The following is a 23,338-nucleotide window of genomic DNA, read 5'->3' as shown; positions in this document are numbered from 1 at the left end:
AACTTGGGGCTTTCTGCCAGGCTGCCTTTCTAAGATGGTGCTCCAAGCGCAATGCCATTGTAAACAGCTCAGTATTGTAGACTTAAATTAAACCTGGGTCAGATAGTCCCAAAACTTTCCTTATTGGGGGAGGAGGGGTTGAACCTTTCCATTTCCTCTTAATCCAGATTTAAATGCCATGTATGGTGGTAATGTTAATTTGTAAAACAAGTGGGTCTAACATAAGCTGCCAGTGGAGTATTTTATCTGGCTGCAGTTGGGTAAGGCTGCGTTAGTCTTTTTCTTGTGACCCCTGGGAAGGAACTGGGCTTAGCCTCAGACTATTGCATGGTAGCAAATGGAGGCTGGTGCATTTGTCTGTCTTTTATAGATTGGCAAAATGAACTGCGGCGTAGGGGCCTAGTACTTTTCCTATGGGCAACCATAAAAGGTTGCTTGCTAGGTGTTAAGAGGGGGAGAGCTGGATACTTAGTGGAAATAGAGATGCTGGTTTACTTCAGAGCAGCGTGGCCTTGCCTTTGCTTTTTGAGCATGCAGAGGTTGATGCGCCCTGAGTTATGCTTTCGGTTACAGATGGGGATGCAAGCTCTCATGTCAGCCTTCTGCATCGCCCTCTATCGCGGTGCATCCCAGATTAGGGCCCGGAGATACCTACCTTCCTCTCCTTGACAGCTGGTTTTTCTAGGATGCCACAGTGAGCACCCATGTTGCATGGATAACTGAGGTGAATTTAGGGCATTTGGGTTACCCTGGAAGCTGGACTTGCCAGGGACTCTCCAGCACCACCTTTAGGAGCTTGCATTGAAGGCTCTGCAGGTTTACAACACCAGATGCCTTCAGACTTTTTTTTTTGGCCGCTGTGAAATGGTTTGTCGTCCCTTGTTCATGGTCAGTGAGGCCAATCTGTTAGGCATATGTGTTAAATATAACGCCCGGCGCAGCATAGATGGTTAAACCCTCAAACTGTATTGTGACACAGCGGATTCGTGCACAGGTAAGCAAAGACAGCTCACATGTATTGGGCGTAGCTTTCCTTGAAAATCTTAAGTTTCCGGCAGTAAAATAGGGGCGTGCAGCTCTTATTAATCACGAGGTACTGCTTCCCTGCTCGCCCCCCCTCCCCCCCTCATCCCAAATCCACTTGCTTAGCACGAGTTTATGCTCTCGCTCAAACCCCCCTCCCCCCCCCCCCACCACTGTTCAAGGTATTTGGTTCTGTGGGAGTGAGCTGACACTCAGCGAGCAAAAGTCCCTACCCAGTCAGCGTGCCAGGCTGTTGGCAGAATGGAGCCTCCTGATTTCAGTGGGTGACCCATTCCCTGATGATCAGTACCTCCTGCAGAACTAATGGTGTGCTTTAAGGGGGGGGCCAGAGGGGGTTTTATGATCCAAATGGCTGCAGGATGGCCCTCGAGAGGTCTCCCCTAACCTTAACCTTTGCTTTTTTTTTCTCCCCCCCTTCTGAAAATGGTAACAGGATATTTGACGTCTCCATTAAAAGGAAAGCGTGATTCCATCCCGCCCTCTCAGCCTCTTTCCCCCTCATCGTTGTTTCCTTGGGGACACCTCCAGGAGCAAATAAAAAAATTTTTTCTCCCCTTTTAGCAGGTTAAAAGTAGTAAATAAGTGGCTGATGTTGGGAGTTTTATAATGAAATATATAATTTTTTTTTTATTTTTTTTTAAATAAAGCGAAACAAAAAAAACCACACCATACAAAACCAGGTTCAAAAAGTTTTTCCATTTCTTTTTAAAGTGAAAATGTGGGGCTGAAATCCCTTCGTAGCAAAACGTAAAGTTTGCTACCATCGTGCAAGGCAAGTAGGATCTTTCCAGCTATTACACACCTCTTCTTTGCTATATTTTCGCTCTTCCGCTGCGAGCGGGTGGCTGCCCTGCTTGTCTATATCACCCTGTTTTTTTTTGTTTTTGTTTTTTGTTTTTCCCTGTTCCCTTTTTTTTCTTTTCTCTTTTCTCACGCTTCCTTCCCCTGTAGGAAGCCATGATGGATTTCTTCAATGCCCAGATGCGTCTCGGTGGCCTCACCCAAGCTCCTGGCAACCCGGTTCTGGCCGTGCAGATAAACCAGGATAAGAACTTTGCTTTCCTGGAGGTGAGCAGCAGGGAAGGTCGACCCTGAGTCTTTTCTCTGCAGGTGCCATCTGTATGTGTCTGTCTCTACCTTGTGACTCCCAGCTGGCATCTGCTCTGCTTTACTGGTTAAAAGCAGTGTACTTTCACATGATTTATGGCTAAGAAAGAGCTAAGGCTGTCGTTCTTATAGGCTAACTTATCACCTTCTGTGATAAGTTAGCCTATAAGAACGAATCCTTCATATGCTTTCTGGGGTCTGTCTGTACTTTGGCTCACGTCTGCTTCCATGTACTAGTTACAGATTGCATTCTTTTTTGTTCCTACCCATTTTGATACTGCAGAGTAGAAATTTATGCTCAGGCTGTGTTTAATGAAACATTTGGGCTTGCGCATGAAGTGGGCAAAGTGGGAAAAGGTTTGGCTGAATAAGGGGGAGAAAGGAAGGAGGAGCACTAATTTCTCTGGTTTGTCCTACCTGGCACTTCTGATGGGGAGGTACCCTGCTCCCTCTTTTTTTTTTTTTTTTTTTTTCTCTTCCATTCATGCCCCCTCTCCCCTGCAGTTCCGCTCTGTGGACGAGACAACACAGGCCATGGCCTTTGACGGCATCATCTTCCAGGGCCAGTCACTTAAGATCCGGCGCCCCCATGACTACCAGCCGCTGCCCGGCATGTCTGAGAACCCGTCTGTCTATGTGCCAGGTGAGCCTCTGGGTGTAGGGAGCATCCCCATGTGGCGTTTGAAGGAGTTCTGTGATAGGGGAAGGGTCTTCAGAATTACAGGAAGGTTCTTAGAAGATAGGGGAGCTGGGTGGACAAGTGCAAAGTGGTGATGCATATGGGGAGAGAACATGCCCAACGCTGGTTCTGTATTGGGAGTTGCCACATAAGAAGGATCTTGGAGTCATTGTTAATATATTGCAATCCTTAGCTCAGTGTGGGGGCTGGCAAAAAAAGATCATATTAGTTATGATTTTTAATTGTGTATGTTCTATACATAACTTGCCTAGAAGAGTGCAGTGAGGGATAAAGATCTTTCAAATAAAGGAAATTATTCTGAAAGAGAACAAAAGTGGAAATACAGGCATTATTGTGACCACATTGAGTACTGTGTACAGATGTAGTTGCCCCCTCTCAAAGAGAGAACTAGAGATCATTCACCAAGTGCAAAAGAGAGTAAAGGTTAGGGCTATTCAGCTTGGGAAAGAGGAGTTCGTGGGAGTGTGATTCGGGTTTTATAAAATCATAAATGGGATGGGACGATTATTCACCCTGCATGACTCTAACAAGAAGCAGAATTAAAAAGATGGCAGACAGTATTTTGTTTTCACTCAACGCACACATTAAGCTGTGGAATTTTATAGGAGGCTGCAGCCAAGGCTAGTGATACTGCTAGGTATAAAAACAGATTGGATACGTTTCTTGAGGGTGTTAGCAGTTAAGAGCCCGATAAACTGCTTCTGGGAGTGAACAGGGAATGGATCTTCTCATTAAGATCTGGAAGGCAGTGTGGAAACTGCTCGGGGGGGGGGGGGGGGGGGACTTTGGTAAACACCAGAGTGTGGGCATTGCTGATGTCCGCTCCCACCAAGGATGGCACCACTCTCCCCACTGCTTACCTGTCTTTCTATAATCCTTCTGCTCCCCCTCCAGGCGTCGTATCGACAGTGGTGCCTGACTCTGCACACAAGCTCTTCATTGGAGGTCTGCCCAACTACCTTAATGATGACCAGGTGAGCCTTAGAAAGTTCTTCAGGGAAGTGGAAAAGGAGGGCAAATTGAAAAGGCCTTACTGTTCCCCTGCTCTCTCTCGGGGCACAGGTCTTGGGAAATCAGCAGGTGCACTTTTGAATCCTGCCCCTGCCCATGCTGTTTTCAAGAACTCCTCCTTCCTTCCCCACCCCTCCTCGGTCGGCTCTTCAGCCGTCTGCCGTGTTTGTGCTTTGCGTGTGCTGATGAGGCCCCTGCCTGGGGGTTCTGCTGATTGACCCGGCAGCACTCCGCCCCGATGAAGCAGATTCCTCCTGTGTCGACTCGCAATGGGTTTTCCCAAACCCCTGGTGTCGAGAACTATAAATGCAAGTCTGTGTACCGTTAAGATGGGGACGGGAGGGGGTTAAATTGCCCCAAAGTGGGGTGAGCAGATGGGATGTGAAATGTGACACTGTTCTTCAAGCTGCTTACCCCCCCCCCCCCTGACCCTGTCCCTATTGCTTACCTCCCTGCTCAGGTCAAGGAGCTGCTGACCTCCTTCGGCCCCTTAAAGGCCTTCAACCTAGTGAAGGACAGCGCCACAGGACTATCGAAGGGCTACGCTTTCTGTGAATATGTGGATATCAATGTGACAGATCAGGTGAGAGCTTCCTCTGCCACTCCTTATGCATCTGCCTGGGTTTAAGAGGACTTGGGCCAATCCCTTCTCTGAAAGGGAGGACTGGCTACGTAGACCCTACCAACTTGAATGCCGGTTTCATTTTTGGTAAGCCGCCTAGTTTGGTCCCATTTATTTCCTGCCTTGGGAGTCTGATTAGAGGGCCTGCACTGCTGTTTGTAACAGTTGAATTCTGACTGCTTACTGGAGGGGAACTCTGAAACTCCTGTGAGAGCGACTGCTTCTGGCCTATCAGTTCCCTGATTCAGGCTTTCTGCCTGCCCGGGATTAAAGTAGAGCGGGCAGTGCGGGGGGGGGGGGGGGGGCGTGCCCTGTTGTGAGCCAGTATCATTGGGAGTCGCATTGCTCTGAATTAACCAGTCAGTCTCCTGCCACATTTATCCTTAAGTTATCGTTTTAATGTGCCTTTCTGAATAGATTTAGAGCAAGGTTGGCTCTAAGTTTCAGATCATAAGCTTGCCTTGAATATAAACCTTCCCATCCCTAGTCCTCTCTGCACTGGCTTCAGTTAAATCAAACGGACACTAGATTGAGACTGCTGTGTGGAGGAGTTTGCACACAGCTTTAGAGCACTGCAGGGATAGTCTGGGATGTAGCATACTTTGCATGTGGAGGAGGAGAGAAAATTGCAGCCCTCTCCCTGTTGCCCTGTAATAATTGTAATATACATAGGTTTTTTTTTTATTTTTTTAACCTGTCTCGAAATCCTCTCACAGGGCCTGAGGATTCACACCTTGCTGATCCTGAATCATCTTTCCCTCCGCCTAACCTGGATGCCAGGGCAGAGCTGACTGGTTCCTGCCCTCCCGTGCTTCCTGAACACGCAGAACTGAGAGGCTCTGGATGCGCTGCGTTCACCCACCAACCCCTGTTCCTTTTTTGTTCTTTCTCTCACAGGCCATTGCCGGACTGAATGGTATGCAGCTGGGAGACAAGAAGCTTCTTGTCCAGCGAGCGAGCGTGGGAGCCAAGAATGCTACACTGGTGAGCAAACTCCCAGCCAGCCACACCTCTCCTTGGTTGGGACAAACAGCCACTGCTGGAGGACTGTTCAGGGAACGTGGATATCATTTGTTTGTGTGTGTGTTGTGTGTGTTGGTTTTTTTTTTCTCCCCATAGTACCTGGTGGAAGTGGGTTTGCTAGGTCTTCCTAGACCTACTCCCCTTCTAGGGAGTAGGTCTTCCTAGCCCTGTTTTCCCGCCCCTCTCTGTTTCATGGTCCCTGACTGGGAGGAGCTATTTCTGTTGGGCATACCTCTTTCCCTATCCATACTTGGATCAGTTCAGACTCCTGGGTTTCCTGAACATACCCAGATCAATCCAGACTAGTGGGTTATTCATCCCTTCCAGCAGAGAGAGAGCAAACTTTGAGGCACTGCTACTTAACTGAGAGTGCCATCTGCAGGACCCCAATATTTCTCTGACTCCAGGAGATGGTAGAGCTGCACCTGCAGGCTGTTAGTTAAAACAAAAAAAAGGAAAAATATTTTGTTTTACAGTAGTTTTAGGTTCCAGATCATGGAATCCCTGAGGTGTTAGGCATCTTGGGCCATCCCTCAGGTGAAGCTGGGCTGCCGGAGGTGGGGGGGGGGGGTTTGGATACCCCCTGACTGGGTTCGCCCGCAGCATACCGAAAGGTCCGATAGCCAGGTGTCCTGTTTCCCTCGACCCTCCGAGGCTCCCTCTCGGCCTTCTACCTTTGGACAGGGAAGTACCCACTTAATAAAGTTTCTTTAAGTTCCTTGTTTAAAAAAAACAGCGTACAAGAACCAGAAGAGCAGAGCTTAGCAGGAACTTCAGCAGGGAGGGCCTAGTCAGCAGGAGGTGCAGGACTGTGCAGCAGTCGACTGGCTGTTAACCCGGGGCTCTTGGGGGTTCATGGTCGATTGCGATGCTAGTGCTGGGAAGGAATGTCATTCCCCTGGTTTGCCGGTGTTAAGTTTATAAAAAAAAAAGCATTTAAAAGTCTTTAAACCTAGCTGGTTGTAATCTCCCGGGTTTCCGGAGGGGGTAATTGGTGAATTTTTCTGTGGCAGCTCGGACGGCCATGCCGCAGGGAATGCACTGCTCTGCCTGTGGGACTTTGCTCATGTTGCATCTCAGGGGGAGGCCCTTCTCAGTCACCGGGTACAGGCAAGCGGCCATCCCTTACGCGAACGCAAGGGTTAGAGAAAAGTCTCCCTGCTCACAATCAGAGGCCGGCCCCATCCCCGAGAAGCACGGGGATGGGGCCGTGGAGCAGATTCCCCTCCAGGGGAGGGGAATCTGCTCCACGGCTTTTTCCTCATAATTTAAGCCCTGAAAGGCCTTGCGATTTTGGGTGTTGACTCCCCACTTTGTCCCGTCTTGCCTCTGGGGGGGGGCGCTCTTAAAGCGACAGCACCCCTTCTCAATTTGTATTATTTTGTTGCATAAAGTTTACATGGAGGCGGAGGCAGATTGGAATTTGCAGAGTCTCCACCTGCAAACCTTACCTAGGCCTGCAGATGGTACAGCAGCCCCTAGGGTCCAGCCACCTCGTAAAGTTCCTGACGCTGTGGTGCTGCCATCCCCTGTCCAGCCAGATCCCGATCCTCAGGATCCTCCCACGGGTGATGAAGTTGACAATGCCTCCCTGGTTGAAGGGGATGACCCACAAGTGCGCCGGTTATTTCGCAGGGAGGAGTTGGACCCCTTGATCCCTCATGTGCTCGCAGAACTCGATATTCAGGTGCCGCAGCCCATGGCGGAGCCTTCCTCAGGGGATCTGGTCTTGTCGGTCTTTGGGCCCCCCACAACAGAATGCTCAAGCTGGTGTCTTAGGTGCACAGTCTTTTGGCCCTCCCTTTGCCCAAGGTGTGGGACTATTTGCAAGTTCTTGGCTCTATGGCATCTACTCTGGAGTTGGTCCCCTGGGCGTTTGCTCATGAGACCTTTGCAGAGGGCGTTGCTTTCCTGATGGGACCCCCCAAGTCCGACGAGATCCATTTACCTTGCCCCTCATGGATCCCACCAGGAACAGTCTCAATTGGTGGTTAGTTCCCGATCACTTACAGCAGGGGATGGACCTAGAGAATCCCCAGTGGATGACTGTGACTACGGATGCCACCTCTCCGGTTGGGGGGCAGTTTGTCAGTCATGATCGGCACAGGGGCAATGGACAGTTCAGGAGTCCAAGTGGTCCATAAATCGGTTGGAGACTAGGGCGGTTCGTCTAGCGTTGCGCAGTTTTCTCCCACTTGTTCGGCATCAGTCGGTGAGGGTTCTATCCGACAATGCGACTGTGGTGTACATCAACAGACAAGGAGGAACAAAGTCGTCCAGTCGCCACAGAGGCGGACAAGTTGATCGTCTGGGCGGAGCGCCATCTGGTCTGGTTAGCGGCATCTCTCATAGCCAGAGTGGACAACGTCCAGGCAGATTTTCTCAAGGCAGCTCGTTTCTTCAGTCGCAGGAGGGAGCACGGGGCAGAAGGGGTAGATGCCTTGGTCTTTCTGTGGCCCTGCGATGTGCTACTGTTTCCTCCTTGGCCGTTGGTGGGAAAAGTCCCACTGGGGGCCGGTGATTCTCGTAGCTCCGGAATGGCCACGGAGGCCGTGGTTCCCAGACCTGATCAACCTAGCGGTCGACGGTCCCTTGCGTCTGTCACCTTCCGAATTTACTTCGACAGGGTCCAGTATTTTTCGATCAGGTGGCTCGCTTTTGCCTAGCGGCTTGGCTTATGAGAGGCGGCATTTGAGATAAGGGGTATTCGGATGCGGTTATCTCTACTCTGCACGCATGGAAGACTTCTACTTCCCTCACTTATGTTTGAGTATGGAAGGCTTTCGATTCCTGGTGCAGCAGGTTGAAGGTGTCCCCGCGCCAGGCTACTATTGTACACGTTCTCGCTTTCTTGTAGGAAGGCTTAAAGAAGGGAATGGCGTACAGCTCGCTCCATGTTCAGGTAGCGGCGTTAGGATGTTTAAGAGGTAAAGTTGATGGTACGTCTCTTGCAGGACATCCTGATGTGGCGCGTTTTTTGAAGGGAGCCAAACATTTACACCTGCCGGTGCGTGCAATGTGTCCTTCGTGAAGTTTGACATTGGTTCTCCATGGGCTCTGCAGTCCTCCCTTTGAGCCTATCAAGTGAGCTACGTTGAAAGATTTAACACTCAAGGCGGTGTTCCTCGTGGCCATCTGTTTGGCCAGACGAATATCTGAGATTCAAGCGTTGTCCTGCAGAGAACTGTTCTTGCGAATCTCGGATTCTGGGGTTTCGCTTAGGACAGTACCTTCTTTTCTGCCAAAGGTGGTATCCGCATTTCACGTAAACCAGTCAGTTGAGTTACCGGCTTTTCCAGATTTAGATCGGAATTCTCCTCAGGCTCATGACTTGAGGAGACTGGTTGTCCGCCGGATACTTCTGCGGTACTTAGACGTGAGTAATGCTTTTCGTTTCAGACCATCTTTTTGTCTTTATGGGAGCGGTCCTAAGAAGGAATGTAAGGCTTCCAAGGCTACTATTGCCCGATGGTTGAAGGACACCATTGCTTTGGCATACAAATGTCACGGCCGGCAAGTGCCAGATGGTCTTAAAGCTCATTCGATCAGATCTCAAATGGCATCTTGGGCGGAGAGCCAATGTGTTTCGCTGCAGGAGATTTGCAGAGCAGCTACTTGGAAATCTTTGCACACATTTTCTAAGCATTACTGTTTAGACGTCCGGGCTCCGGATGTCGATTCTTTTGGCAGCAGTGTGCTTAGAGCGGGACTCTCCGGGTCCCACCCCATTTAGGGCAGCTTGGGTACATCCCAGCGGTCTGGACTGATCCTGGTACATACAGGGAAAGGAAAATTGGTTCTTACCTGCTAATTTTCGTTCGATGAATAAAACGGAAAATGTCATAATGCCTCTGTATCGCTCCATGGTGAGACCGCACCTTGAATACTGTGTACAATTCTGGTCGCCGCATCTCAAAAAAGATATAATTGCGATGGAGAAGGTACAGAGAAGGGCTACCAAAATGATAAGGGGAATGGAACAACTCCCCTATGAGGAAAGACTAAAGAGGTTAGGACTTTTCAGCTTGGAGAAAAGACGACTGAGGGGGGATATGATAGAGGTGTTTAAAATCATGAGAGGTCTAGAACGGGTAGATGTGAATCGGTTATTTACTCTTTCGGATAGTAGAAAGACTAGGGGACACTCCATGAAGTTAGCATGGGGCACATTTAAAACTAATCAGAGAAAGTTCTTTTTTACTCAACGCACAATTAAACTCTGGAATTTGTTGCCAGAGAATGTGGTTCGTGCAGTTAGTATAGCTGTGTTTAAAAAAGGATTGGATAAGTTCTTGGAGGAGAAGTCCATTACCTGCTATTAAGTTCACTTAGAGAATAGCCACTGCCATTAGCAATAGTTACATGGAATAGACTTAGTTTTTGGGTACTTGCCAGGTTCTTATGGCCTGGATTGGCCACTGTTGGAAACAGGATGCTGGGCTTGATGGACCCTTGGTCTGACCCAGTATGGCATTTTCTTATGTTCCTGTAGTACCAAGGATCAGTCCAAACGCCCGCCCAGAAGGCGTATAGTATTCCGGAGAGTCCGCACCATTGTTTTCTCTTTCTGCAGTGTTAGACTATGAAGAAGCATTCTAATCTGTACTCTGTTCATGTACGTAGTTTTCACAGGTTATTGTTAGAGGAGTCCTCTTGATCTAGTCATTGGTTGTTTTAAATTTACTTCATTCTGCTTTGATATTGATTATACTGAGGTATCGCAGGTGGCACACTGGGTTATCAGGGGGTGCCTTCAGCTTTTTTCTGACTGCATCTGCTGGAAGGGAGGCATAACTCAGCGGTCTGGACTGATCCTTGGTACTACAGGAACGAAAATTAGCAGGTAATCAATTTTCCTTTGGCAGATGCTTTGTATGATTTGGTGCATATGTTGGTTCACTACATGGTCTCCTCTATAGCAGCTCGTAGGTTGCTGTGGCTTCGTAACTGGTTGGACGATTTATCATCCAAGGTCCAGCTCTGTAATCTTTTTCCTTTAAGGGGTAGCTGTTATTTGGAGTGGACCTGGATCAGTTGATGAAGGTCCTGGGGTGTCCAAGGGGAATAGATTGCTGGAGGACAGGAAGCCCAGTAAGAAGGTGTTTACTTCTCAGGCTCGTCTTCAGGATTCCCGTCTGTTTCGTTACAGCAAGTCCTCTTCTGTTTGTCGAAACGGCAGCGGGTACCAACAGTCCTTTCGTGGAGTACGCAGGTCAGGCAGAGACAGCATCGGGCTGGGAGTTGAAAATCAGCCTGATGAAGCCAGTGGTCCCCTCTCTCCTCCGTAGAAGCTGTAAGAGGCAGATTGTCAGCTTCTACGAAGAGTGGGAAAAGATTACCTCGGACCATTGGGTGCTGGAGGTGATAGAGGGCTACACTCTAGATTTTTTTTTTTGTGCCCGCCTTGGGAGGCCTTTGTGGAGTCCCACTTGGTCTCTCGCGTCAGGCGGGAGGTAGTGTTGGTGATGCTGCAAAGGCTGCTTGCCCTAAAGGCCATTGTTCCCATCCCTCTGGAGGAGTAAGGTCAGTGAAGGTATTCCATTTATTTTGTAGTGCCGAAAAAGGAGGGCTCCTTTCGGCCCATTCTCGATTTTGCAGCAGGTGAATCTGTTCCTTCGGGTTCTGTGCTTTTGCATGGAGATGCTGTATACCGTGATGGCAGCAGTCCACAAAGGAGAATTTCTCTCCTCCCTAGCCCTGATAGAAGCGTACCTGCACATCTCCATTCAACAGGAACATAAGAAGTTTCTTCGCTTCAGTGTTGAGTCAACATTTTCCGTTCAGAGCCCTCCCATTCGGCTTGGTGACGGCCCCCGCACAATCACCAAGGTGATGGCGGTGGTGGCGCTGGCTCTTCGCCGGGAGGGAATTTTGGTCCACCCATATCTGGACAATTGGTTGGTTTGGAGGAATGCGTTTAAGTCCATCTGAAGAGTGATGTCCCCCTTACAGTCTCTCGGTTGGGTTATCAATGTGCACAAGTCAGTTGGAGCTGATTCAGTCACGGGTTTACATAGGGGCCTATTTCGGCACTCTGAGGCAGGGTTTTCCTGGCAGCGGACTGAATGTTGAAGTTGCAGTCTCAGGTCAAGTGTCTTTGGAGGTGCCCAAAATACGGGATTATTTACAGGTCCTGGGGTCCATGGTATCCACATTAGACTTGGTCCCGTGGGTGTTTGCGCACGAGACCACTGCAACACGTGCTGATGTCCATGTGGAGTCCCTGCTTGGAGGATTTTCATCTTCCCTTTCCTCTGCTTTGGAAGTCCAGGTTCAGTTTCTCGTGGTGGCTGTCTCGTCCCAATTTTGGAGAAGCGGATGGAGCTGGAGCCTCCGGACTGGGTTGTGGTCTCCAGGGGCGCAAGCCTCTCCAGCTGGGGAGCGATGTGCTTGGGCCCTGGTCCTGGTTGCATGGTTCAAGTGTACTCTGACAATGCGGCGGCTGTGGCATACATCAATCGGCAGGACGGCACAGTGTCATGCAGTGGCGTTGGAGGCCCGGAGATTTGCCTGGGCAGAGTGTCATCTCGAAGGCTTAGCTGCATTGCAAGTAGCGGGAATAGACAATGTGCAGGTGGACTTCCCTACAGGCAGCAATTGGATTCTGGGGAGTGGGCGTTGTCCCCGGAGGTGTGGAACCACATCTGTGTGAGGTGGGGCACCCCTCAATTGGATCTTATGGCAACACAGCTCAACTCCAAGACAGATTCTTCAGTCGCCGAAAGGAACTCTGTTCGGTGGGCCTCAATGCTTTGGTGTGCCCTTGGCTGACAGGAATTCTTCTGTACATCTTTCCTCCTTGACCTCTCGGGTCGGGGCTTCAGTCGCATAGAATCACATCCCGGGACCATGGTTCTAATGGCCGCGGAGACCGTGGTTCGCAGATCTGGTGCAACATGCAGTGGAAGGTCCTCTCAGTCTGACTAATCTTCCGGACTGGTTGAGTCAGGGTCCTATATTTTCGGATCGGGAGGATCGCTTTTATTTATTTAAAAATGTTTATATACTGCCTTTACAAACAGTTTAGTCAAAACTGTGTACAATATCATTGAAAAAAAAACTAGAAATATAAATATAAAATAAATAAATAATATTAATTACAAAAAATATATAAAGTAAAAAATTGAGGAGAAAAATAAACAATTATAAATAGTGATTCATCATGAAAAGAAGCAATGTGCCATATGGGTAATTGTTTGATTATTTAGAGGATGTGTCTTTAAATGTGATTTGAAAGAAATGTGTGTTTAGAGATTTTTTTGAATTGTTTTGAGTTTGAAATAGATCTTAATGAGTCTGGTAGAGCGTTCCAAAGAGTTGGACCTGATAGAGAGAGAGCTCTTTTCCTGGTGATATCAAGGCGTGCCAGTCTAGGTGATGGTATGTCTAAAAGATTTTTTTTTCATTGATCTTAAGTGTCTGGATTTTTCTTTTATGCATCCCTGCCAGCAGATGGAGACAGAACGTTTCACTAACACTGCTTCATAAACCCCAGTACCACCTGCAGTTCCCCAATATTTCTGTCTCCAGCAGAGGGTGCTAAGCCTGCAGTTTTGTGCAGTTTTCTTTTGAGCCTTCCTCCTGGGGGTTTCTTTTATTTTTAGGAATCCTAGTGGGTTCTACCCTGTCTGGTTGAGGCGGACAAGCTTGGGGGTTGGTGCCCTCTTTCCAGGATTTTGCATGGCTAGTGAAGAAGTGGGGAATTAGATGATGACTGAAAGCATGCTTTCACCACAGGGTGGGAAGGGGGAGGAGGACGTTCTGCCTGTATATTGTCTGAAGGTTGTATTGAAGGTACCAGCCTGCCATTGTGACAGGATCCTCATTGTTGTATTATGCCCAGGATGACGGAACATGTCTGACTCGTGTTCGTGCACTGATTGAGAGAAGGTGGTTTAGATTGCAGTGTGGTTACGGTTCTGATGCTCTTTTTCTCACCACCCCCCCCCCCCCCCATTTCCTTTTTTCAGAGCACGATAAACCAGACACCGGTGACCCTGCAAGTGCCGGGGCTGATGAGCTCGCAGGTGCAGATGGGTGGGCTGCCCACGGAGGTGCTTTGCCTGATGAACATGGTCCTGCCGGAGGAGCTGCTGGACGATGAGGAGTATGAGGAGATCGTGGAAGATGTGCGAGAGGAGTGCAGCAAGTACGGCATTGTCAAGTCCATCGAGATCCCCCGTCCGGTGGATGGTGTGGAGGTGCCTGGCTGTGGCAAGGTGAGAGAAGCTGTGCTGTGAGCAGACCTTTGCTTTGCCAAGTCATCCTTGGGGTATTTAAATTAGTGATTTTTGTAAATGGTTGGCCAAGGGAGGGTGTACGAAAATGTGCGTGCTGGCATATTGCCTGCTGCTTGTATGGGAGATTCTGAAAAGTTTAGGAAACCTCGGAGTGCTACATTTAATTGCTACGCTCCCCCCTAACCCCTGCTTTCTAACTTTCTCTGTTCTCCCTCTCTAGATCTTCGTGGAATTCACCTCTGTCTTTGACTGCCAGAAGGCCATGCAAGGACTCACAGGCCGCAAGTTCGCCAACAGAGTGGTGGTCACCAAATACTGTGACCCAGACGGCTACCACCGCCGTGACTTCTGGTAGAAGCGTGCCAGGGGAGGGGGAGGAGGGGGGGATGGGAACAGAGAGAGACTACTAGGGGATACACTGGGAGGGAGCCCCCTTTCCCTTGTGTTTACACCTGGACAGATCCCTCCCCCGGTTTCAGATAAATGTGGTGTTAATTTACGGCCAAATTAAAAAAAAATCTCTCTCCCTTTTTCCGACTGGTGTTCCTTTAACCCCACCCCCTCTTCATTTCCCCCTCTCCCCCATTTAAAAATAAACCAAGCAGAAGTACGTCTAACCCCCCCCCCTTCTCCCCACCCCAGGACCTCGCTCCCCCCAGAAAAGGACCATTAACTCTCTGTGGTGGTTATGCTGTAGTAAAAAAAAAAAATAATTTTTTTTTTCTATTTACTTTTACTTCTCTCTCTGTGACCGTTTCATATTTGCTAAAGACTATTTGCTCATTAAAAACATTTGGTTGTATTTTACTTTTGCTCTGTATTTGGATATTTTTCTGCTGGGGCAGGAGGAGGTGGGCTGCGTGGGTGGGGATCTGCTTTTTTTTTTTTTCAGACAAGCGTAGCACAGAAGCACCATGTGCAAAACTAGGCATGTAGAGGGGTAGGGATCTGGAATCCGTCTTGCCAGGAGGAGGAGTACAGCCCTGGATGTTGGCAGATTGGAGGAAACTCTTGGAGAGGAAAGGGTGGGAGTGTGGCAGCATATTGGCCATGAAGATAATCTCGCCAATGCACCCCTAAAAAGTATTGGGGGTGAACTGTGATAGTATCATCAACCCCTTCCACACTCTCACCTTGAAGTTCATGTGCGCTCACTGCAAGAGTGTTCAGAAAATGTGAGCAGCTTATGGTTTGTGCACTGTGCAGGGCCCCTAAAGGTTAGTGCAACAGGATCCATCTTTTGTTTGTAGATGCCTGAGCACTCTTTTTCCCACACAAATGTACATGCATATTCATTGAGGATCTCCTGGAAACTTGACTGGCTATGGTGCTGACACAGGTTTGGGAGCCACCATTTTAGGATGTCAGTTGTGGGTAGCAAAATGAGTCTTCAGTGGCTCTGTAGCACCGAAGTTGGATTAGCAGGTACCTGGTTTTACCCCACTACATGCACCCTGTAGGGTAAGGACTGGTTCGGGATGTCCCAGGTGCCTTGGGATCCACCTGGTCACCTTGCATCCTGAGACTGACTTTTCCCTGTACATACCCAGATCAATCCAGACTCCTGGGCTTTGCCTCCCTTCCAGCAGATGAATACAGTTTTACTGACACTAGCATATAACCTATTCCCTGTACATACCCGGATCAGTCCAGACAGTGGGTTGTCTCTCCCTTCCAGCAGATGGAGTCAGAGAAAAGCTTGAAGGGGTGTTCTCTTATAGCCTGGAGCGCCCTCTGTGTCCCTTCAGTATTTCTCTGACTCCAGCAGATGATGGTTGCAGAACATGTGGTTCCCCATTTCAGCTACAGGAGGTTCCCTGTACATACCAGGATCAGTCCAGACGGTGGGTTATGTCCCCCGTCCAGCAGATGGGAGTCAGACAAGGCTTCGGAGGATGCTCCCTTATATACCAGTGCACCCTCTGTGAGTCCTCAGTATCTTTCTGACTCCAGCAGATAGGAGTAGGGGAACTTTGGCTTCTCCTGTCTAGGAGAGAGAGAGTTTGTTCTTTCTACCTTTCTTGTGATTCTGTTCCTTGGATAAAGTTGTTAAAAAAAAAAAAAAAAAAGGTCAAGCATTGGTTTCCATTGGCTTGCAGATGGGTCTGATTCTAACTACTCTGGTTTTCCCTTTCCTTTCCCTGCCCGCTGGGGTAAGTTCATTGTGACTGTTTTTTAGCCTGATTTCTTTTAGGTCTCTCGTTTCAGCACCTCGGGGGGGGGGGGGGAGGATGTTGGAGGTTTCAACCTTTTCCTCCCCCCACACCGTGTTCGACCCGTAGTCCTGGGATGCTTATTTTTCGGGGCCGTCAGCCGCAGAGAGGTCCCATTCCTCTGTTGGCACTGTCTTCGGGGTTGGTAGCTCAGCGGACACGTTTTCCCGTGGCGCAGCTCCCATTTCATCGTGGCTGGCGACTTTTCTCCCCCTTCCCCACCCCCCTCCCCCCCATCGTCTGCATGCCGAGGGCCCTCCAGTGCTCGGCATGTGGGGAGTTGGGATCGCAGTTGTCCCGTGACGGAGTATGTACGCGATGCCTCCCTGGTGGGGGAGGGCACATCGCAGCCGCCGGGGCGCCTTCCTTCGCGCACTCCCATCGCGTCTTCAGCAACCAGGGCCAGCCTCCATCCCGCTTCGCGTGGGAACAGCGGCCATCTTGGGCACAGTCAGTCATACAGGAGCCGGCAGTAGAAGAGCGGAAGGATTTTTCAGAGATTCCTCCGCTGGTTCTGACTCCCGTTCTGCCCCTGGGATCCCAGATACAGTCTGCAGACTGTACTAATCTACCCCCCACGGGGCCCCCTTCGTTCACTACGGACTTTATTTTACTCATGCATAACGCTTACTTGGCAAGGATGGGCCAGACCCCGCAGCGGGACCCCCCGCCTCCTAAGGTCCCTTGGATAGCGGATACTATACCTGAAGGGGTTTGCCAAGGAGCACAAGCTCCTCAGGGGAGTTCCCAGGTGTGTCGCACTCCCACCCACAGGAGGAGCTGATCCGGCTCCGCATGATCCCCTGCTTGACCTGAATGGTCCCCTACTCGCCACCCAGATGGAAGGAGATGACCCGAGGGTGCTTAGGCTCTTCCAGAGGGACGAGTTAGACTCTCTTATCCCACACATTCTGCAAGAGCTGGACATAGAGGCTCCGCAGGATCCGCCGGGACCTTTCACCTCGGGGGGGGGGGGGGGGGGAAGGGGACCCAGTACTGGCGGGTCTCTGCCCTCTGTCCAGGGCCTTCTCCACCCATTTCACCTTCCTACAGTTGTTGGCCAGAGAATGGGACACACCCGAAGCCTCCATGAAGGTCAGCAGAGCGATGGAGAAGTTATACCCTCTTCCCGAGGAATTTCTTGAGCTTCTTAAAGTTCGAAGGTTGACTCAGCGGTCTTGGCGTCACAAAACGGACAACTATCCCAGTTACAGGAGGCACAGCCCTGTGGGATCTGCAAGACAGGAAGCTGGAAGTCTACCTCAAAAGGGTATTCGAGGTTTCAGCATTGGGGGTCCGAGCATCCATTTGCAGTTCACTGGCGCAAAGAGCAGGGCTTCGCTGGGTTCAACAACTCCTTACATCTCAGGACCTCCCACCAGAGAAAGCGAGCCAAGCAGACCGCCTAGAGGCTGTTATAGCCTACAGGGCAGATGCTCTCTATGATCTCCTACGAGTGTTGGCAAGATCGATTGGTTTCTGTGGTCTCTGCACGCTGTCTCCTCTGGCTCCATAACTAGTCGGCAGATTCCTCCTCCAAGTCAAGTCTGGGATCTCTTCCATTTAAGGGCAAATTTCTCTTCGGGAATTATTTGGACCAGATCAAGTCTCTTGGTGAGAATGTGGTACACCGTCTGCCTGAGGACCGTCCGCGATCTTCGAGATTAGTTTAATCCCTCTAGAAGTCGGTCCCGCACACAACGCTGTTATCACAATCCTAGACAGACGATGCCTCGGACACTCTTCCAGATCGCAGCCGTGGCCTTGTTCCTTTTGAGGCCGCAGACCGCCCAGGGACAGGGTGGCTTCAGGGCCCCCCCCCCCCCCCCCCCCCCAAGTCCTCTCAATGATGCCAGGCCAATCCACTCCTCGACCCCCCCCCCCCCCCCCTCCCCAGGATCAGAGGGGCGAATAGCTTTCTTCTACGAGGAGTGGGCTCGCATCACCTCGGACCAGTGGGTCCTAGACATCCTAAAGCAAGGTTATGCATTGGATTTTGTTCAACCACCAAGGGACAGATTTCTTTTCTCTCCTTGCGGGCCAACTCAAAAGCAGCTCATTGTAAGGCAGACTCTGGACAGGCTTCTGGCTCTTGGGGCCATTCTCCCTGTCCCCTACGAAGAGGTGGGCTCAGGCCACTCTTCGGTCTACTTCGTGGTCCCCAAGAAAGAAGGATCCTTCCAGCCCATCTTGGATCTCAAGGTGGTCAACAAGTCCCTCAAGGTCCTTCACTTCCGAATGGAGACTCTACGCTCAGTGATCGCGGCGGTACATCAGGGGGAATTCTTTGCCTCGCTGGATTTGACGGAGGCCTATCTGCACATCCCCATCCTCAAGGAGCATCAGCATTTCCTACGCTTCAAGATCCTGGGCCAGCATTTCCAATTCCAGGCCCTTCCTTTTGGACTTGCGACCGCCCCACGTACATTCAAGAAGATAATGGTGGTCGTGGCGGCAGCTCTCTGATGAGAAGGGATACTAGTTCATCCATATCTGGACGACTGGCTCATTCAGACAAAGACTCTTTCACAGGTCAGGCAGCGGTCAACAGAGTAGTACAGCTCCTACAATCCCTTGGTTGGGTTGTCAACTTCGCCAAGAGCAGTCTTGTTCCCTCACAGTCTGTGGACTTTCTGGGTGCAAGCTTCGATACGGCACGGGGCAAGGTCTTCCTATGACCGGATCGGGCCCAATCGCTCTGGGAGCAGATTCAGCTCTTCTTGTATCTCCCTTCCCCCTATAGCCTGGGATTACCTTCAGGTCCTGGGATCCATGGCATCCACTATCGATCTAGTGCCGTGAGCGTTTGCACATATGCACCCATTGCAGAGGGCCTTACTTTCTCGCTGGAAACCAGTCTCGCAGGAGTACCAGCTTGTCCTCCTGCTCCCAGAGATGGCCAGAGCCAGCCTGAGCTGATGGCTAGACCCACTACATTTGGCACAGGGCATGCCCCTGGAGATCCCGGAATGGGTGGTGGTGACCACCGATGCCAGCCTAGTCGGCTGGGGGGCAGTGTGCCAGACGAGGTCAGCACAGGGACAATGGACAAAGACCCAAGCAGCGTGGCCTATCAATCGCCTAGAAACAAAAACGTTTTCTTCCTTTTGTGCAGCATCGAGTGGTCAGGATCCTCTCAGACAACGCGACCACAGCGTACATCAACTGCCAGGGGGGCACCAGGAGCCGACATTCACCTCTCCCGTCTGACAGCCTCTCCCATTGCAGGTGTAGACAACGTTCAGGCCAACTTCTTGAGCCGCTAGCGCTTAGATCCAGGGGAGTGAACACTCAGGCAATGCAGCTTCTCATTCAGCGCTGGGGGATCCCTCGACTGGATCTCATGGCCACTCTTCAACTCCAAGGCGCCGAGTTTCTTCAGCCGCAGACGGGAGCATGGCACAGAAGGTGTGGACGTGCTGGTCCTTCCATGGCCACATCCTCTCCTCCTATACGTGTTTGCCTTCTCTCCTTCCTTCCATTTCAGTAGCCGGTCCGTCTGTTCTGAAAACCATAACTGATATGGGAACAATGGAGCTTGTGGTAGGAGCAGCAGTCTCTCTTTTTACATAATTGTATTGTAAGGTTTATTTGAACAAAAATGGGAAAGAGCCCTTAAAAGGGTGCTTGATATGCTTCTCCTGGGGAAGGCATTGCTGCTCTATGGCTGGGCAAACCAGAGCCTTTTGGGATAATTGGAGAACCTGTAGAATTAAGTGTTTATTGCTCAATCGGGTCTTGCTGGTGAAGATGACACTTGGGCATGCTGTTTGCTTTTTGTTGCTAGCAGGAGCAGACCTGGTGCTTGTATTTTTTTTGGTATACCGAGGTGAGGCAGGCACGTCTCAGGGATCTTGGAGAGTGGACCGGAGCTTTAGGTGAATATAGAAAAGAGAAATTTAATCTGTCCTCCTATCCTGTGGTTAGTGGATCATTTTATTTGCATCCTAGTAATTTTTTTTTCTTCCAGCTCAGTTCAAATCTGTGCTGGGATCCTGGCACCAGGTACTTTTATTCACAACTGCTCAGATTTTTTTTTTCACTATTTTAATAAACTCACCCCTCTTTCCAGTGTTCTTAGTCTGGTTATTGCAGCAAGAGTCCTGAGACCAGGAGCCATGCACTGGGGCTCCTTCCCGAATGCTGTATCATGGGCTCTTTCAATTCAACGAAGAGGTGTTGCCCTTTGCCCACAACTGCCCCCCCCCCCCCCCCCCCCCCCCCCCCCCCCGGGGCTGTGAGCACGGACTCTGCAGTGTTCCGAGCCGGCCCGGAGTGCACAAGGCCAGATCCTGGTATCGGGGGAGGACCCACTGCACGACGACTCCATGCGTCATGCTCTGAGATGCACGTGGCTCAGTGCAGCACCGCCTTCTCTTCTTCCTGTTTTAAAGCAGCACTGGATGTGATTTCAATCCTTGACTGGAAAAGGCTGTTACTATTCATTCCCTGGATCAGTCCAGACAAGTGGGTTAATGCATCATTACCAGCAGATGGAGGCAGAGAACAAAGCTTTGAGGCACTGCTACATAACCGAGACTGCCACCTGCAGTCTCTCAATTTCTCTCGCCAGCAGATGGTAGAGGTGCAAACCTGCAGGCTGGAGCTAAAAAAAATTTAAGAGGATTTGGCTTGAGGTGTTAGGTTTCTTTGGCCATCCCTCCTGTGGAGCAGGGCAATCAGTGGGGGGGGGGGGTTTGATAGCCAGGGGTCCTGGTTCTCTCCCCCCCCCCCCCCCCCCGGCCCTTCACTCTCTTGGTGTGCCTGGCTTATTTATTTAGCATTTTGTATATACCGAGGTATAGCAGAGTTGCCTTCACTCCGGTTTACATTTATAGCAACCTGTTACATTAAAAAATTTAAATTTTAACAATAAACTGAGAACTGGCATATAATATTAGTATAAACAAAACAAGATATACCAAAGGATAGGTACACTGAAATATCTGATTTCAAAACATAAAAAGGAGACATCTGTAGTTTGGGAGCAGGAGAGATTGTCATAGGGGGAGATTGAATGTTAGAAGGCTATGGTATTATGTTTTAAGATCATTGTGCGTGCTGTCATTAAGAGATTGGCTGAGTAGCCAGGCTTTTAAGTCTTTTTTTAAAAAGATTTTAGGTTTTCTTGAACGGTTAGGTACTGAGGTAATGAATTCCATATCTTTGGGCCAATGATGGAGATGGCTCTGTTTCTTATTAGTAGTGGCCTCCAGAAGCAGGGGAATAATTCTTTCCCCTTTTGGTCCTGTTTCTTTAAAAAAAAAAAAAAAAAAAAAAAGCAGTGAAACGGAGAGAGACAGCAACAGCATTTGTGAGCAGGGCTGAGGTGCTGGTAAGTGTTTTCTGCTGGGAGACAGGCAGGAGGAAGCGGGCTGAATTGCCTGCCTTCAGGGCTGGGTGCCTGCCGATTTCAGTGGCGGGAGCGATCACATTGGCACAGTTTATTTTTAGCTCTAACTGCATGTGTAGACCAGACTGCCCCGGCATGCTGTCTCTCACGCAGCGCAGCAAACTTTTATTGTGGATGTGTTTTGCAGCATGCTCGCCTCAATGCTGCCTGGGGGGGGTCGGGACCTTGCAGGACTCCTGGGGAGAAGCAAAAATGTGCAGGTAGTTGGGCTGGCTTGGGGGGGGTGTCAGAGGAACCGGTGGCCATCTTGGCGGTGCAGGCTGCCATTTCTGAGTCCCAGGACTCCCATGCTTTTTCCTGTGGGAAAGGACCTTGCAGGGGGCGGGGAGGGACTCGAGATAGCGGATCAGGACTCTTCTCAGACCTAGAGGCATTTTCCACAGGATTTGTTCTCCTTATAAGGCTTTTTCCACAGGATTTGTTCTCCTCATAAGGCTTATTTAGCCAGGAAGGGAGTTAGGGGCTAAGAGACCCTTCCCTAGGAAGTCCCAGGCAGCCAAGAAGGCTAGAGGGCCGGTGGAGTCAGGAGGGATCCTGTGCATTTGGGATTTGGTCGAGGCCTGGAGGACAGTTCATCAGAAGGTATGGAGGATCCTGATCAGCTACAAGGGGTTTCTGTGGGGCTGGCCAAGGACTCTGTTGATGCCCTGGGAGATTTGGGGCAGGATCCAGACCAGGACCCAGTGGATACTTTGGGGGGTCCAATGCAGGATCTGGATGTGCTTCCTGTCACGGAAGGGGATGACAGAGTGGTCCGGCTGTTCCAGAGGGAAGAACTGGGTCCATTGATTCCCCAGGTGCTGGATGAGCTAGGGATTAAAGCCGCCCAGGAAGATTCGGACAAGGAAAGGGGTGAACCTGCTCCTGGAGGGATTGTGGAGACTCCCATTCTTGATCTGTTGAAGGCAAATGCTGCCCTTCAGGAGCTGCGTTTTCAGATGGAGATGCGCATGAGATAGCGGCAGTGCACAAAGCGGAGTTCCTAGCGTTGGACATGTCAGAAGCCTATCTCCATATCCCATTTTGACCGAACACCAGAAGTTTCTGAGGTTCATGGTTCTGGGAGAACACTTCAAGTTTCGAGCTCTTCCCTTTGGGTTGGGGATGGTGCCACGCACGTTCACAAAGATGATGGTGGTAATGGCGGTGGTACTCAGGAAGGAAGGTATCCTAGGGCATCTGGACGATTGGCTGATACGGGTGAAGTCTGAGGTAGTGTGTGGTCACTTCTGGAGTCGGGCTGGGTGACTAACCTCTCAGTCATTTGAGGCCGACCCGATCTTTGGAGTATCTGGGAGCATGCTTCGATTCCTGGCTAGGGAAGGTGTTTCTGACTACGGAGAAAGTCTTCAAGTTGCAGAGTCAGGTTCTTCAACTACCGAAGCTATTGGTGCCCAATGTCTGGGATTACCTGCAGGTCCTGGGTTCCATGGTGTCTACGCTGGAATTAGTGACATGGACTTTTGCTCACATGCGTCCTCTGCAGGGAGGGGGGGGGGGGGGGGGCTCTGTTGTCCTGTTGGAATCCGCTATCTGAAGAATTTCCGCTTCTTTTACTGTTGCCAGATCCAGTCTTTCGTGGTGGCTGTCTCTGTGCAATCTGGAGAAGGAAATGGATCTGGAAATGCCCGACTGGGTACTAGTGACCACGGATGCCAGCCTCTCTGGATATGGGGGGGGGGGGGGGGGGGGGTGATTTGTCAAGGCAAATCAGCCCAGGGTCAGTGGTCGCCGGAGGAAGCGATTTGATCTATCAATTGGCTGGAAACCAGGGCAGTGTACAAGGCCTTGTTGGCGTTTCTTCTGCTCCTTCGGGACAAGTTGGTGCGAGTATTCTTGGACAATGCGATGACAGTAGCGTATGTCAATCCTCAGGGCAGTATGAAGACATGTCTAGTGGCGCTAGAGGCGCAAGAACTGTTCGTGTGGGCGGAGAAACATCTGGTGAGATTAGCTGCTTCTCAT

General features: G+C 50.3%; 1 protein-coding gene across 2 annotated transcripts in view; it reads left to right on the top strand.

Annotated features, from left to right (window-relative positions):
- U2AF2 (U2 small nuclear RNA auxiliary factor 2) overlaps nt 1-14,554 on the top strand; it is a 36,406-nt gene extending 21,852 nt beyond the window's left edge. For both annotated transcript variants that reach the window (XM_029585306.1, XM_029585307.1), the window contains 7 exons: nt 1,996-2,112; nt 2,656-2,794; nt 3,746-3,825; nt 4,323-4,445; nt 5,382-5,468; nt 13,478-13,726; nt 13,968-14,554. In XM_029585306.1, coding sequence (XP_029441166.1) covers nt 1,996-2,112; nt 2,656-2,794; nt 3,746-3,825; nt 4,323-4,445; nt 5,382-5,468; nt 13,478-13,726; nt 13,968-14,102 — 930 coding nt within the window. In that variant the 3' untranslated portion in view covers nt 14,103-14,554. The remainder of the gene's footprint in view (nt 1-1,995; nt 2,113-2,655; nt 2,795-3,745; nt 3,826-4,322; nt 4,446-5,381; nt 5,469-13,477; nt 13,727-13,967) is intronic.
- Nucleotides 14,555-23,338: the final 8,784 nt, after the last annotated feature.

Source organism: Rhinatrema bivittatum, chromosome 19, assembly GCF_901001135.1.
Source record: "Rhinatrema bivittatum chromosome 19, aRhiBiv1.1, whole genome shotgun sequence".
In the NCBI taxonomy this organism is placed as follows: Eukaryota; Metazoa; Chordata; class Amphibia; order Gymnophiona; family Rhinatrematidae; genus Rhinatrema; species Rhinatrema bivittatum.
This window is presented reverse-complemented; position numbering and strand designations above follow the sequence as displayed.